Source organism: Sinocyclocheilus anshuiensis, unplaced genomic scaffold (genome assembly GCF_001515605.1).
Source record: "Sinocyclocheilus anshuiensis isolate Anshui unplaced genomic scaffold, SAMN03320099.WGS_v1.1 scaffold70, whole genome shotgun sequence".
Classification (NCBI taxonomy): domain Eukaryota; kingdom Metazoa; phylum Chordata; class Actinopteri; order Cypriniformes; family Cyprinidae; genus Sinocyclocheilus; species Sinocyclocheilus anshuiensis.
Window position 1 is genome coordinate 784,614 of NW_015542377.1, and position 16,339 is coordinate 800,952.

The following is a 16,339-nucleotide window of genomic DNA, read 5'->3' on the forward strand; positions in this document are numbered from 1 at the left end:
GAAAACATCCCTGACTCGTCGGCAGCTTGGGCATCTACAAACCGTTGCACAGTGATAAAAACAGATCTCGGGGTATTATCTTTAACATGTAAGACTGAACAGTTGTTTCTGTATGTTTTTGGTCATTTTTAGATTTATGTTAACAGCTTAATTAGCCACCAGTGTCAGACTATTAATAGCTAGCGATATATCTAGTAAGCTGTGAAAGCTGAGACTTTATATGAAATCAAAGTTTAAATGAATTCTTAAGTTTTAACTTTTATATTGTAGTTTATATCATAAAGTAAATTGTGTTATGAGCACAATATGTACAGTGAGCACTAGTGTTGTCAAAAGACCCGGTATTTCGGTACCAAGTCGGTACTAGAAAAATTAAAACGTTACGGTACCAGGTTTTTTAAGTACTAAAATGACAGTGACAACCATCCATAACACAAATTCAAAAACACTTTCACAGGTTACTAACGTTTATAGCTTATTAATAAATGGTTCACAGGTGATCACTTGACATTAAGGTTCACTTTTAGATGTTATTATCGTTTATAACTCATTAATAACTGGTTCACAGATGTTCACATTACATTAAGGTTCACTTTCACAGGTTACTAACCTTTATAGCTTATCAATAAATGGTACACCGGTGTTCACTTTACATTAAGGTTAACTTTTACAGGTTACTAATGTTTATAGCTCATTAATAAATGGTTCACAGGTGATCACTTTACATTAAGGTTTGCTTTCACATGTTACTAACGTTTGTAATTAATTAATAAATGGTTCACATGTAAATAAGTATTAATAAATATATTTGTTAAGCATTTCTAACATGTGAGTTAAAAATGGCTCATTATTTGGCAGGTATTGCATCAAAATCATCCTTTTATTCATGCATTTATAACTGCATATCAATGATTTATAATGCATTTGTAAGCGAGTTATTAGTCATTTATTAACACCTTTATAAACCCTTTATAACGTGATACCATCTAAGTTGTTTTCTTCTAGACTGGTCATACTGTTTCAAGTCAGTTTTAATCAGAAAAGTGAGACTGATTATCTCTTGGCTAACTGCTAGTTGGTCAAATTAGTTCTTAAGACACAATCTTAACATAGTGTCTATGTTTATGCAACTGGCCCCAGAAGAGCTGGAGAAAACACTGCCACCATAAAGTGCGCTGTATTGTATAATTGTGCTGTATTTGTCTTTGTTTAACATGTTTGCATCCTGTTGTAAAATAACATTAAATCACAGTCACAATTCACTATGGCCATAACACCTCTAGGCAGGAGCTAACAGATGTTTGTGTAATGGTGTGACACTTTATTATGACAGTAAAATTATCATTACAATGGATGCAATAAAGTCGTAAGTCAGCCAAAATCAAATTATGACTTTTAATACTTAGTCAATAAGTGTCTATCTCTATCGTTTTATTCATATAGCCTGCATAGTTGCTCGAAAACCTATTGTTTGGACAATTTTGGACACTTTAGCGAAAAAACTAAATATACAGAAAATGATGTGTCTAAACACTTTTTGTCTTCGTTTTCTAACCTAATCAAATTAAGTTTGATTGTCATTTGCTCTTTTTTCAAGGTTAAAAGTTATTTTACCTGGGTCCTATGTGACACTGTTCTTGATTCCGAGACTTGTTTCCCCCCCCCCCCTTATGGAAAAAGGTGGAGTTTCCAAAAATGAAAGACCCCTCTGTGTGCACCTTGGACCTCCGCCCGTCTCTTGGACGTGCCATTCCTCAGTCCTCATATCTGGTCACATTATAGTCTATAAATCCTGAATTTGACTGCACGTATCTTTTATGATTAAGATACAATTTAACGTCTAGTTATGTGGAAGTGCTGAGTCGTGTTTTGGACTTCAGACTCAGACAGACTCTCAGATATAAAGCTACAACACACTAACAGCTGCGCACTCTTGAGTCAGAGATGGACACCTGGGCTTTTCTAAGCATTCTGTTAGCCATCACGCATTATGGTAAGAAACATTTTAAGTTAATATGAAGGGGAAAACGTGATTTCTATCTCTGTGTTTAACTATTATAGCTGTAAGAAATGTATGTTTTTAATTATGTAAACAACGGTATGAATCTGAGACTCTTTTGGAGATGTAGGTGGAAGGCTAAAAATAATGGTGATAATATTATAAATAACTTCGTCCAGTATCAGGGCAGAGTACGATAAGATGGTGCACTATTTCTTCTGCGGAGGAGTCCAAATGTAAAGCAATATCTCAGGCCTTCACCAGTGCTGCAATTCGACCAGCGCTACAGTGCGTCCGCGTCTCATCTAAAGCCGAATGCGCTCAAAAACTAACCGTAAGTCTCTGTCTGTCTGTCTCTCTGTCTATCTGTCAAAGTAAGGTTCCCATAATGTGTGCAACATGATAAAATGGAATGTTCCTAACAACAACAAAGTAAAAAAAAAAAGAAAAGTTTTTGAAACATTAAAAAAAAAAATTAAAATCTATCTTATCTATCGTCTACAATATTTTTTTTTACTGTGACGCAAATGTGCATGTGATAAATTAAATTTTACTTGTGGCAGTCCAAATAGTGTTTATTTTATTTTTTTTGAGAAAATCATGGTTGTATTTTAAGAATTTTGTTTTGCTTAAACATTAAAATTCTAAATTGTATCACTTTTATAGAACAAAAAATATTTGTAACTTTATCTGGAAAAAAAATTGTTGTGCTTAACTGTGTTTACATAGTTATAATATTCACGTTGAAATTATTAACAAAAAAAAATGTTTTAATACAGTTATGTTTATGGGGGTTGTAGCATCACAGAAAACTCCAAGGTTCAGATTAAGAAGCTTTTCTGCCACACAGAGAATTAATCAAAAACATACAATGATAATATGTCCCTGCTCAGCGTGCTTTGTAGTCTTTTGTCTGTTCATTTTATTTGCAAAGTACACTGAAATCATTTTCTTTATGTAAAATGTTCAATAATTAAGTTGCAATATTGCTTTTGACAGAAAAAAGAAGTTGAAGCCTTTTCAGCTAGTGCTAACGAAATATACGACATTGGCAAGCAAGCCAGGTTCAAAATTGCAGCTGGAGAATCTGGAGCAGATGGTATGTTCTTCTTTTGGAGCTGTAGATACCAGATTATGCAAGTTGAACCTCTGAACTCTGCCTTTGAAATGAAAAGCAGTGATTAAGGATATAATTAAGTGTCAACAGCAACATTAGATTGATTATTAACGAATGATGGCTGTATCTGTATTTGATTATAAAAAAATACAATAAAAGTTATAAGTAGTGATGTTATGGACTATGCATTGTTTTGTATGGGAATGCAACTAGTCATTAAAAAACAACTCGTCAATAAAGTTTTACAACTGTTCTTCTCTTAACGGCCACAGGGAAAGGAATAACATACTACGGTGTTGCTGTGGTTAAAAGGGCAAATTCAGCCATCAACATCAACAATCTGAAGGGGAAGAAGTCTTGTCACACTGGCAAGCACCGCACAGCTGGCTGGACTGTCCCTCTGGGGTATTTGATTGACAGTGGAATGATGTCAGCCATGGGCTGCAACATCCCTCAAGGTACTCCACTGCTCTTGGTGCAGCACATCTTAAATTGTCAGACTGTCTTTTTCAGATGAAAAAGTATCTTGTGGCTTATCTTGGCTTTTTAGGGGTTGCTGACTTCTTTAACGCCAGCTGTATCCCGGGGGCTAAAGATGACCCTCCGTCCCTGTGTCAGCTGTGTGTGGGAGATAAAACAGGAAAATATAAGTGTGACGAAAGCATTGAAGAGCAGTATTATGCATATAATGGATCATTCAGGTACCATATTTATTAAAAAAATTAAAAGCATACTATACTGAAACATAGCTGGTGCAGTTACAGCTTGGAAAATGAGAAATATTCTCAGTGTGTCACTTAACTGTTGTTTTGGACTTCACAGGTGCTTGGTTGAGAATGCAGGTGATGTCGCCTTTGTGAAGCACACAACTGTAAGCGAGAATACTGATGGTAAATGTGCTATACTCACCTTAATATAATTCATTATATTAATAATAATATAATTAATTAATATAATAGTATAACATAAAGTATAATTAATCTTAATTAAAAATAAACTTAATTAAAATGCTAAAAGCATAACATTAAGATGCAACATGAAATCATATACACATATAAATGTAAATAGATACAGTATATTACCATGGCAGCAGATTATCAGATTAATTTACAAATCAAAAATAATTCCTCAGTTTCTGTTAATAGTATAATATAGTTAATATTATGGTTGGAGCGTCTTTGCACAGGAAGAGTATGTTTGTGATTCAAAGCAAATAAAGTGAAAGAAAGGGTTATAGTTCTGATATGCTAAGAAGTATAGTAATTATACAGGAAGTGGGATAAGTGATAGATTATCATCTGTGTATGAGTTAATAATAAATCTTTTAACTTGGTGTCTCAGGTCAGGGCGAATCATGGGCTCAAGGCTTGCACTCTGAGGACTATCAGCTCCTGTGTCGGGACGGCACCCGCAGTCCAGTCAGAGATTATGAGAAATGCCATCTGGCTCGAGTCCCATCGAGGGGGATTGTTGTCCACACTGACATCAGCAGTTCAGTGGTTTACAACATGTTGCGTGAGGGACTGGTATGATCCTTTAGTAATACTGGAGGAGTTTGACATTTTTGAAATTGTCATTTATTAGGATTATGTAATAGAGTAAATACAAATTGTACATTTTATTTCAATGGGATGGTTTCATTTAAATGTGTTTGTGTGTGTGTTTCTCTTTAGCAAAAGTCTGGGTTCCCCATGTTCTCCTCAGCAGGCTTTGATGGAACAAACTTGTTGTTCAGTGACGCTTCAACCACATTTATCCAAGCTGGAAATGAAAACTACATTGAATGGATGGGCCAATACTATTACATACTGAGAGCTATGGACTGCTCAGAGTCAGGTGTGCATCTTCATCAAACAATCAAAAATTTAAATTTGAAATGCAGCAACGCTATGCATTCTATTTTTATTTCTTTACATTGTGCTCAAAGTCTGTGTTTCTCTGTGATGGGTGTGTGTAGATGTTCCCTCTCAACTACGCTGGTGTGTCCTGTCTCATGGAGAGCAGCAAAAATGTGCAGACATGGCTGTGGCTTTCAAAAGCAAAAATTTAATTCCCGATATTCAGTGTATCTATGGTGCATCTGTGGAGGACTGTATGAAGAAAGTACAAGTATGACAATCAAGAGATATTTAAATACCAAACTCTCTTATTCATACCTGTTCACACCAAAAACGATAACTATAATGATAACTATATCATACACACCATCGCATGATATTCTGTTTATTATAAGCCTGCACTGCTATGTCGTCTGTCAGTTTAAATGCACAAGTTCTTTAGATGGATTCTGGCTGTCGATATTTTTATCATTCTTCATTTGAAAAAAAAAAAAAAATCAATCCGAAAGTGATTCCAACAATATCGTTCATCTAAGCCTTTACACTGTAGTTAAGGTGTGGACTCTGCTATTCTTTTAAATTCAGAACGATTTTTAAAACTATGTCTATCGTTATCATTAGTTATTGTCCTTGATGTGAACAAGCCTTTATACTCATAGTTTCCCTTACTAAAATCTGTAATACATCACAACAGTCAAGTTCCGAGACTAAAAATTCCATTCATTTTCACCATGAAGAAACAGATTTGTATAAACCCAAGGCCGCTGAAAAAGTGGGCAATCACTGTGCTTTATTTGAATGAGACTCTTTTCCTCCAGAACAAGGAAGCTGATGCCATCACTCTTGACGGAGGTTACATCTACACAGCGGGGAAGAGTTTTGGTTTGATACCTGCTGTTGGGGAGAGTTACACAGGTTAGAGCCATACACTGTCCATGTACTTTGACTTAACTAATATGCTTCCATGCATTTTATTTAAAATGATTGAATACATTATTGAAAAAAGTAGACATTTAAAAAGTGAAAGAACATTTTAGAAAAAAGGAAAGCATAACAAAAAGTAAATAAATAAAAACCAAACTAAAAATGATAGAATTTAGAAAAGAAGGCAGAAATATGATTCATTATATTAATACATTTGTATAATTAATACATATTAATTAATTATATTATACATTAATAATTCATAATAAATTTATGAAGTCACTTGAGTATAGTACAAAGTAAACATTCAAAATGTGCTCACTGGGTAACTGTTTTGTGTTTGGGAAAGATTTTCAGCAGCTGTTTTATTCATAAATGATTATTCATTTTCACAAGCCATTGTGATTCTCTGTCTTAGGAGACACTGACGGAAGTATTTATTATGCTGTGGCTGTGCTGAGGAAGAGCAACAGAGACATCCAGAGATTCAGTGACCTCAAGAGCAAGCGCTCCTGTCACACAGGTTATGGAAGGACTGCAGGCTGGAACATTCCCATGGGTCTGCTAATAGAAAGAGGCATCATCAGACCGCAGACATGCCAAGTGGCCCAAGGTAGGACATGTAGTGCACACATACCATTGGGGTCCTAAAATCTAAAACGACACTGAAAAGCTTTCAGCTTTTTACTCAAATTGTTATTTGTAATTTGAATCAGTTATCACAAATGTCCACTATTTCCCACAAAGAAAAAAGGTCACATGCTGAACTGAAAGTAGTATGTTGTTCTGCTATATAAATAGCAAAATCATTGTAATGAGAGTGTGATTCTGCTTTAGCGGCTGGGGAGTTCTTTGAATCAGCCTGTGTACCTGGAGCCAATCAGAAAGGTTTCCCCAGTAACCTGTGTGAGCAGTGCATTGGAGACTCCAGTGGTCAGAACAAGTGTGAAAAAGGAAAGGACCTATACGATGGTTACGATGGAGCCTTCAGGTAATCCACTATACTGCACAAAAGATCTGAAAGATTTGGTGCTAATTTGTGTTTTACCAATTGAGTATTTGCATAGCAACTAAATATTTTAGCATGGTCTGTGTTTATATTTGCAGGTGCCTTGTTGAAGATCATGGTGATGTGGCCTTTGTCAAACATTCCACTGTATTCCAGAACACAGATGGTAAAAAGTTCTCTGTTGGATTAAGCCATTTTTAATAATAATAATAATAAAATACTTTAAACATCTTCTTTATAGAGCTGTTCAGTCATTTGTAATGTTAATTTGTAGGCCAAACCAGAGGGGTAATTTGCCATGGATTCCCTCAGGAATTTTCAATAATAATAATAATAATAATAATAATAATACCAATACTACTACTAATAATAATACATTTTATTTTTATAGCACCTTTTGTTTAAAAAAATGACCTTACAGGTCAGAATATAAAGAAAAAAAACACAAAAAAGTAAATAAATAAAAACCTAACTATAAAATAAGACAATAGCGTAAACAAAAGCATAGAATTATAAAAGAGGAAATATGTTAATAGTTTCTAATAAATTTTGAATTAAACAACAACAACAACAACAACAAGTAATAGTAGTAATAATAGTAATAATAATAATAACAACATTAATAATAATAATAATAATAATAATAATGACTAAGAAACTAAATGTAATAATTAAAAGCTAATTTTAAAAGATGTCATCACATGATCTTTAAAAAAATGTGAATGGTTAGAACTGGTCTATAATTTATATTTCTAATTTTTAGAATAGCAGTTTTTGATTTATGAGTAAAATAAGGTACTGTATGTGATTAACAATACGTGTGAGAGAAAACTAAGAAAAAATGAAAACTACTATTCAAAAAACACAAAAGAAATTCCAGAGAAAACCCATGGCTTGAAAATGCTCATTCTTTTCTGGGTTTAGGACTATAAACTGAAAGGTTCACTTATGCATTTTACATACAGCAAGCAGACCATTACTTTGTGTGTAAAAGTCTCTAGTAGTTCTCTCATGTCAGACTTGTTATTTCCAGGAAACAATACAGATTTTTGGGCGGTACACCTGGATTCCCATGAATTTCAGCTGCTTTGCTCTCAGGAGTCTCGTGCTGAAGTCACTCAGTACACTAAGTGCAACCTGGCCCGTGTCCCTTCTCACGCTGTTATGATAAGACCCGATACCAACCACCACGTCATCTTTGGCCTCCTGGACAAAGCCCAAGTAAATCCAAATGTCATTTTTCAGGGTCATTTGAAAATGGCCTTGTTTTTAGGACTTTTTGGTTTGCATCTTTCAGAATTTCTTTGGAGTTAATGCTGCCTCAGGCTTCAAGATGTTTGACTCCAAACCCTATGAGGGATCCGACCTGATTTTCAAGGACTCAACTATCACTTTAATTGGCGTGGGAGAGAGGAAGACTTATGAGGAGTGGCTTGGCCAGAGCTACCTGGATGCTGTAATAGCCATGGAGTGTTCAGCTTCATCAACAGGTACTGGCAATCTGCATGTAGGCCTGCATATAAATGTGTGTGTGTGTGTGTGTGTGTGTGTGTGTGTGTGTCTTCTCATGTCTCTTTCACTATCTTTAATTCTATTGCTCTCTACTAGTCTCTTGTTTGTTTAGATGTGCAAAAATAATAAATTAAAATAATTTCTTTAAAAAAGTAAAAATCAATAAATAAAACATGAGCACAAACAAATAAAAAAAAATAAGAAAGGAAGGAAGAAATAATGCTAATAATGTGTCATAAAAAAAAAATTATTTGAAAGAATTAAAAAGAAGAGATTCAAAGGATAATCAGAAGGCTGAATCCTGACTGACAGAGGAGGAGTTGGGGATGGAGGAGGGTAATTAGCTATTGAGCAATGCGAAAACTGCTGATAATACTGAGGGACCTTATATATGAATGCTTAGATAGGTGTCGTATTCCTATAGGTAGATGGGGATCAGCTGAGAGTCAGCTGATGCGAGCTTGACTAACGTGACCTGCCAGAACTAACGCTACGCTTGATTTCTCTTACAGTGTTTTCCCCATCCTCACTATTGCTGATGTCCATTATGAGCTTCCTGGTGTCTCTGTTGGCTTTGTAGCGGGTCTGCCAGCCACAGCAGGGGTCCCGGTGACTTCATCCCTTCTTGACTCTGACCTTCATACACATGCTGATATTTCTATTATTTAGATGATTCAAGTTCAAATAAAACGTCTAAATCTAAAACTACAATATGCTTAAGCAATAGCAATGCCTTTTATCTGGGATTGTAATGGTACATAGTACATAGTACGCTTCTAGTACGGCTGATAAGATAAGTGGGTCTAGGATAATTTTGAGGACTGTCTTAAATTAGGAATTGCAAAGAGTTGGCTAAAGTCTTTCTTTAAACCAAGTTTAAACCAACGCTGGTTTATTGTTATGACCATTTGTATTATTTCTACTCTGAAATTGCTGAGGGCAATAGCCATATCAGTGCATATGCTTTGCCTGTTACATATTTATTGCACAATGTTTATTGCAGCTTTTAAAACTGACATTTTATTATGTTATGAACTACTTGAAGGCACATGCCATATCAGGGAATATGCTGTGTCTAGCATTTTCCTCTTTGCTGATTTTTTAACTACTATCATGCCATTGAATGCAGCATGCACTGGAGTTGTACTACTGAAAGGTTCCTTTCCTCTTGTATTCTAACAGATCTGAAAGCAGAAGACATTTTTAGTCTGTTATTAGTTTTTGTTCTTACGTGCTTAAATCAACAACATATTGTTCTCATGCATTTAAAATCCCAAATATTTTTTGGCCAATACAATAAGTAGCCATTGAGATTAAATAAGCTCTTGAATTGTGATAAACTCAGCGATGCTTTCATATCTGGGGAGAAATAGATCATTCCAGTGCTTGTGCAGTCTGTTATGTTGCAACATTGTCCATTACAGACCTTTTGTTTCAGCATTTAGTTAGTGTTGTTGCAATGCAAGTGTTAAATTCCATTTACTAAGCAATGTTCTCAAACTGTGTACTAGCAAGGTGACAATTTGCTTGCCTTTCTTTGTGATAGAAACTTGTTATAAATTCCAAAAATGATACATACAGATCATGTGAGTGAGATGAAAGTACACTGCAAGATAAATAACTTTTGCTCAAAAATCAATTCCGAGCAAATGGGGCTTAACAAGAATCTTTTGTCTAAAACCCACAGTGGAGCTCCAGCAGATGATTTATACATTGTTTAACATAGTATCACTTCCTTGCTTTCTTGCTTTCTGATGTGTTTCTTTGAGAGATTTATTTTTATTTGTTCAGATACCATATCAGTGTATATGTGCTGACACATGATTGTCCTACATTAATACCTGCTTTGTCTTGCAATTTCTTGATGAAATGATTGAGATATAACTAATATTTAGTTGCCAGGCCAGTGCGTCTGCTCAAGTATCACAACACGTATCACTTATTTTAAATAAAGAAGCATCTTAAAATGTGTGTTGCTGTTCATCACTGCTTTGCTGCAGCATAATGACTTAATGATTGGCAGGCAAATGATAAAACATGTTTATTATTTATTACTGACTAAAGAAGATTGAAGATTGAAGAGGTTTTCATTGGTCTGTGTTATTTGAAAATTGTCCAGATGTCCATTTTATTTGAGTCCAGATCTGTTTTTGAGAGTTTTTGAGATGCTTAAGTCCAGTGTCCGCGTTATAATAATTATTATATATATGTAATTTAACATATATTCAAGTGCAGTATGCATAAAGCTTGAACTACTCAAACATATGTTAAAAAGATTTGTTATTTATGTAGTAGTAATAATAATAATAATATTGAAATGACACATTTTTCTTAAATATAATATTTTTACTTTAATATATTAAACAAAAACGTTTTTAAAAGCTACATCTACCCTATTATTATCTTATACAGTGAGTGGTTATATCACGGAGTCTGGCTGCATAACAGCTGTTGTCTGTGTTCACTTATAATGCAGCACCATCTGCTGATCATATTACCATACTGGATTCCACATTTGGCCTTAATGGGTCATTATGTGTACTGTACATCCATAAAGCTTCATAACACAGCATAAGAAAAGGGTAAAAAATTACTTTCTCTTTCTTTCTTTCTTTCTTTCTTTCTTTCTTTCTTTCTTTCTTTCTTTCTTTCTTTCTTTAATATCAAAAATATTGGGAGCTGAAAGTGTAAGTAATGTTTCTTATATGTATCTGTAATTACTTACTATTTATATTTGAATGCCTCACGGTGAAAGCAACTTTCTTTCCTCGGGACTTTTATTTTTAAAAATCGGAGGTCCCTTATTTACTTAACAACACTACAACCTCATTCATGTTCACAGGTGTTTTAGTATCATCATTTCGCATTCATGTCTCGTTTCAAACGAGGGGCACATGTGGACTCTAGAGCGGGATTCAGACAGGAGAAAGAAGACTGTCCTGTCCCGTATGGATTACTGAAAGCTGCTAGAAAGAGCGGGCAACTCAATCTATCCGGGCGCGGTCTAACTGAAGGTAAGAATAGTAATATAAAATAAAAATATATATAATAATATCAAATATTTGTTTTAAAATATGTGTTTTTCAAATATAAAAAACAAAACAAAACAAAAAACTGAAGGTAGTACTAGAAAAACACTATCCGACATCAGTGCACTAACGTTAACTTACATTCACAAAAAATATAGCAACCATAGTTTGTGGCTCCAAAAAAAAAAAAAAACATGAGCAGATATAATATAATTTAAAAAATTCACCACGGTAAACATTTCATGTCATGGAAAAATACATTAAAATGCCAAAGGTTTTGTTTCTGTCCAAAAAGTTTGAATGAGATCTTATCATGACTTGCATACAGTAACAACAGCAGTTGTGTATTGCGGGATGAAATGTTTACCGTGGTGAATTTCTGTACGATTCTACAGTAAGTGTGCTCATCATGTATTTGGGTTCAGTTCCTCAGAGCGTGTGGAGGCTGAACATTGACACACCTCAGGAAGCTCAGCAGAACTTGTCATTTGGAGCTGCAGATCGGTGGTGGGAACGGACAGATCTGACCAAACTTCTGCTGTCTTCCAACAAACTCCAGAGCCTCTCTGAAGACGTCAAACTCCTCCCTTCCCTGGTTGTCCTGGATGTAGGTTTTTGCATATCTCATTTTGTTTGAGAATGTTTTTACAATCTAAACACTGCATGTCAACACTTTTTATTCCATTCCTTAATGAATACATATACATAAATATACACAAGGACATGGATGGCTACTCTCCTGTGGTTAAATCAATGTAACTACTCCTATAAACCACACATTACTTTTTTTGAAAAAAAAAAAAAAATCATAATGCCTTAGTATTTTAATTTCCCATTTTTGAGTGTCTAAATTTGGTCTAGATATATCTGCTTTCTTTGCTGCCTTTTTCCAGATCCATGACAATCAACTAAGCTCACTGCCTGATTCTATTAGAGATCTAGAGCAACGACAGAAGCTCATACTGAGGTACTGATGGAGGCAACACTGTCTACGAAGTGATATCTTTTGAGTGTAAACCTTGTGTCATAATACTCGATCCTCTCTGTAGTCACAATAAACTGACGGAATTGCCTTCGGGTCTTTGGAGACTTACAAACCTGCGATGTCTTCATCTGCAACAGAATCTGATCGAACAGATTCCTCAGGATTCGGGGCAGCTGGTTAATTTAGATGATCTTGTAAGTGACTGAGATCTTGTCTTGACTAGCAACAAACTACAGTATATGGCACATAAACGCTAACTTTCCAACAGCATCATAAAAGCCTAGATCCAGAGATAGTATTAATATCTCTCATTCAACATAGATATGCACTACTTTTCAAAAGTTTTGGGTCAGTAAGATTAAAAAAAAATTGTTTTTGAAAGAAGTCTCTTATGCTCACCAAGGCTGCAATGCATTTATTTGATTTATTTGTAATATATTGTGAAATATTAATACTATTTAAAGTAACTGTTTGATATTTGAATGTTTATAAATGCAGTTTATTCCTGTAATGGCAAAGCTGAATTAATCTAGTCTTCAGTGTCACATGCTTCAGAAATCATTCTAATATGCTGAATTGGACATTTTTATTATTATCAATGTTGAAAACTGTTGCTTTTTCATATTTTTGTGGAAGCAGTGTTACGTATTTTTGGGATTCTTTAATGAATAAAAAGTTCATTTATTTAGAACAATGTTGTAACATTATAAATGTATTTACTGCCACTTTTGATCAATTTAATGCATCCTTGTATAAGTATTAATTTATTTAATTTCTTTGTTTATAAAAAAACGTACTTATCTCAAACTTTTGCACGGTAGTGTATGTCTATGTGAAATAATCAACTGCAGTATGATAATTTGTTAAATCAATGATGTTGCTGTGATACTAAATACTTTAGTATTCCCATTATTTAGTTCTTTCCTACTCTTTTTTTTTTTCCTCTAAAAGGATCTCTCCAACAATCATCTAATGGACATTCCAGAAAGCCTGGCAAACCTGAAAAATCTTGTGACATTGAATTTGTCCTGCAACAAGCTCAAGAGTCTCCCTCCTGCCATCAGTGAAATGAAAAGTATGTTTTGACAGTAGCAGTTTCCATGAGAGTCATGTTTATTGGTTAACCCGTGAACTCATCTTTCTTTTGGTAACCCTCACAGACCTGAGAATGCTGGACTGTTCCCGGAATCAAATAGAGAGCATTCCTCCTGTCCTGGCTCAGATGGAGTCCCTCGAACAGCTTTAATTAAGACACAACAAGTTACGCTTTCTTACCGAACTGCACTGCTGTAAAACACTCAAGGTAAAGCATGTGGAAGAATACTTTGTGATTGTCTTAAGAAAAAGGCTAACACAAGGCTGTTTATATGTATTAAGGAACTCCATTGTGGGAACAACCAGATTGAGGTATTGGAGGCAGACCATTTAAAGCACCTGAGTGCTCTGAGTTTCTTGGAGCTCCAAGATAACAAGGTGAAGAACCTTCCAGAAGAAATAACCCTACTGCAAGGCCTGGAGCGCCTGGATCTTACTAACAATGACATCAGCAGGTGCTGGGCATTTGTTATTGTATGTATACTTTGGAATATATAAAATATAGGACTATGTTCTGGGAACAAAATTATGGACTACCATCCCTTTTTATAACTCGGTATATGTTCAACATATCTTCTGATTTGTTCTACAGAAGAAAGAAAATCATTTCAATAAGTCTCTCTTTTTGGTGAAACAGTCTGCCGTGTGGACTTGGCACGTTACCCAAGCTGAAGTCTTTGGCTTTGGAGGGCAATCCACTGAGGACGATCCGCAGAGACCTCCTGACTGTGAGTGTTCAACATATCACAGCTAGTTTTTGTCTTCATTTTGTTCTTAGTATTCTCAGATACAACACTGGAAAAGTCTGAAATGTATCAGAAAATCTTATAGTACCTCCTTTGCAGAAAGGCACTGGTGAACTCCTAAAATATCTCAGAAGTCGTATACAAGGTACGTCTATGATCATGTAAAGATTTAGTACAGTATTGTTTTTCAGTATGATACGGCCCCCAAGTTTCTCTTTTGTAACATCGTTGTGGGTTTTATCATGTTTGAAATGTAGAACAACCAGATGGAAGCTTGAAAAAAGAGCCAAAAACAGCAATGACCCTCCCAAGCCAAGCTAAAATCAATGTGCATGCCATCAAAACTCTGAAAACAATCATCAGCAGCAACTTTGAGAGCAGGATTTTGTGTATTTAATGGTAAAGCCTTTTAATTAGCGAGAAACATGAGGGATCCATCCCAGATGAGGTGTTTGATGAAGTTGATGATAGTCCTGTGGCAAACGTAAACATCAGCAAAAATCAGCTGACGGCAGTTCCACCCAGGTACGCATATGGCCGTTCCATCTCATTAGAAGCGTTTCTGATTTACTGAACACTTACAATGCCTAGTTAAAATATCCTCTCATTTCCTGCAGAATTTTGGAGTTAAAGGACACCCTAGCAGACATTAATCTTGGGTTTAACAAGCTAACAACCATTCCAGTGGACTTTTCCAAGTTGAAACAGCTGGTACATTTAGATCTCAGGTAATCCTTAACTTAATTTATGTCCTTTTAAGGCTCCGATTAAAAGATTTTATTCTGCTAATTCAGTGGTTCAGAGCTGTTTTTGCCACATCCTCTCAACATTTTACTGCTTTAGCTAGAGTGCTATTTTTAAGATGGCACAGAGGGGAAAAACTACAGTAATTATATAGTGGATGGAAATTTAGCAAAAAAAATTCTCTAAAATTTCTTATTTGAGATATTTTGTGCACTGATAAATGTCACTTAAAAGCAGCATAATGACTTAACTAAGAACTCTGAGGTCACTTAAAAGTGATATATTACCAGAATTTACCATAATGAAGTACACTGAACTAATGCTTTTTTTTTTATAGAAACAATCTACTGATCTCAAAGAAGATGGAAGGCTTAACCAAGATGAGAAGTGTTATTTTGTCTTTTAATAGGTAGTTTTTCCCATTATCACTCTCACCCCACCATGTTAAATGAGTAAATATATTAAACGAGTTTGACTAAATATCACACTTTTAGTGTGTTTTTTTTTGTGGTCTGAATAGTAATTTACATTTCTCTTTAGGTTCAAGTCATTCCCAGGAGTGCTGTACCTCATCTCATCCCTTGAGACCATTTTAATCAGTAACAATCAAGTTGGAGGCATTGATCCAGTCCAAATGAAGACCCTAAATAGGCTGTCTACTCTGGATCTGTCCAATAATGATATAATGCAAGTGCCACCAGAACTTGGCAACTGTACCAGTCTGAAGTAAGCGTGATGTTTCCTTCTGATTCTAGCAAACTGTGGACTCCATATTTTACATGAAAATGAGGCAACGAGAACAAATGTGCAGGCTGTTCAACTGAAAATCTGTCTTTCCAAGTGGAAAAAACTTTGAAAAACTGGGCCCGTTTTCTTAAAGATTCTAAGAATCCCCTCAGAGAGCTCCTAATTTAGCTTAAACATTTCTACGTACGAGTCTTAGCTTAAGAGCAATTCAGGACCAATCTGAGAGCAACTCTAAGCGAGGAAAAGACAAAAATTTTCATGGTAGTGAGGAGGGGCTGACCCCGTTGCTACCTATGACACAGTCTTTTGAAGACTGTGATTGGCTGGTTGTTCAAGAGGGGGAAAAAAAGAGAGTGCTTTAGGGTTTATTATAAGCCTTCACTTTGAAATTACAGGGGCTGACCCCTATGACACAGTCTTTTGAAGACTGTGATTGGCTGGTTGTTCAAGAGGGGGAAAAAAAGGAAAAAAAGAAGGGTTTATTATAAGCCTTCACTTTGAAATTACAGGCATAATTATTCCTATTTTACTCTCTCTCACACACACACACACACACACATTATATACAGTATATATATATATATATATATATAT

General features: G+C 35.1%; 1 protein-coding gene and 1 pseudogene across 1 annotated transcript; both read left to right on the forward strand.

The window, feature by feature from the left end:
• Positions 1-1,865: 1,865 nt before the first annotated feature.
• Positions 1,866-9,628, forward strand: LOC107692364 (melanotransferrin-like). Its single transcript, XM_016491364.1, has 16 exons — positions 1,866-1,993; positions 2,179-2,333; positions 2,999-3,098; positions 3,389-3,574; positions 3,667-3,817; positions 3,939-4,006; positions 4,458-4,642; positions 4,790-4,952; positions 5,074-5,225; positions 5,773-5,869; positions 6,297-6,491; positions 6,716-6,869; positions 6,986-7,053; positions 7,921-8,108; positions 8,185-8,377; positions 8,912-9,628. The coding sequence occupies exons 1-16, from the start codon at positions 1,945-1,947 to the stop codon at positions 8,977-8,979; spliced, it is 2,172 nt and encodes a 723-aa protein (XP_016346850.1). The 5' UTR covers positions 1,866-1,944; the 3' UTR covers positions 8,980-9,628.
• Positions 9,629-11,218: 1,590 nt separating this feature from the next.
• The window catches only part of LOC107692365 (leucine-rich repeat-containing protein 40-like), an 8,112-nt pseudogene continuing 2,991 nt past the window's right edge, over positions 11,219-16,339 (forward strand).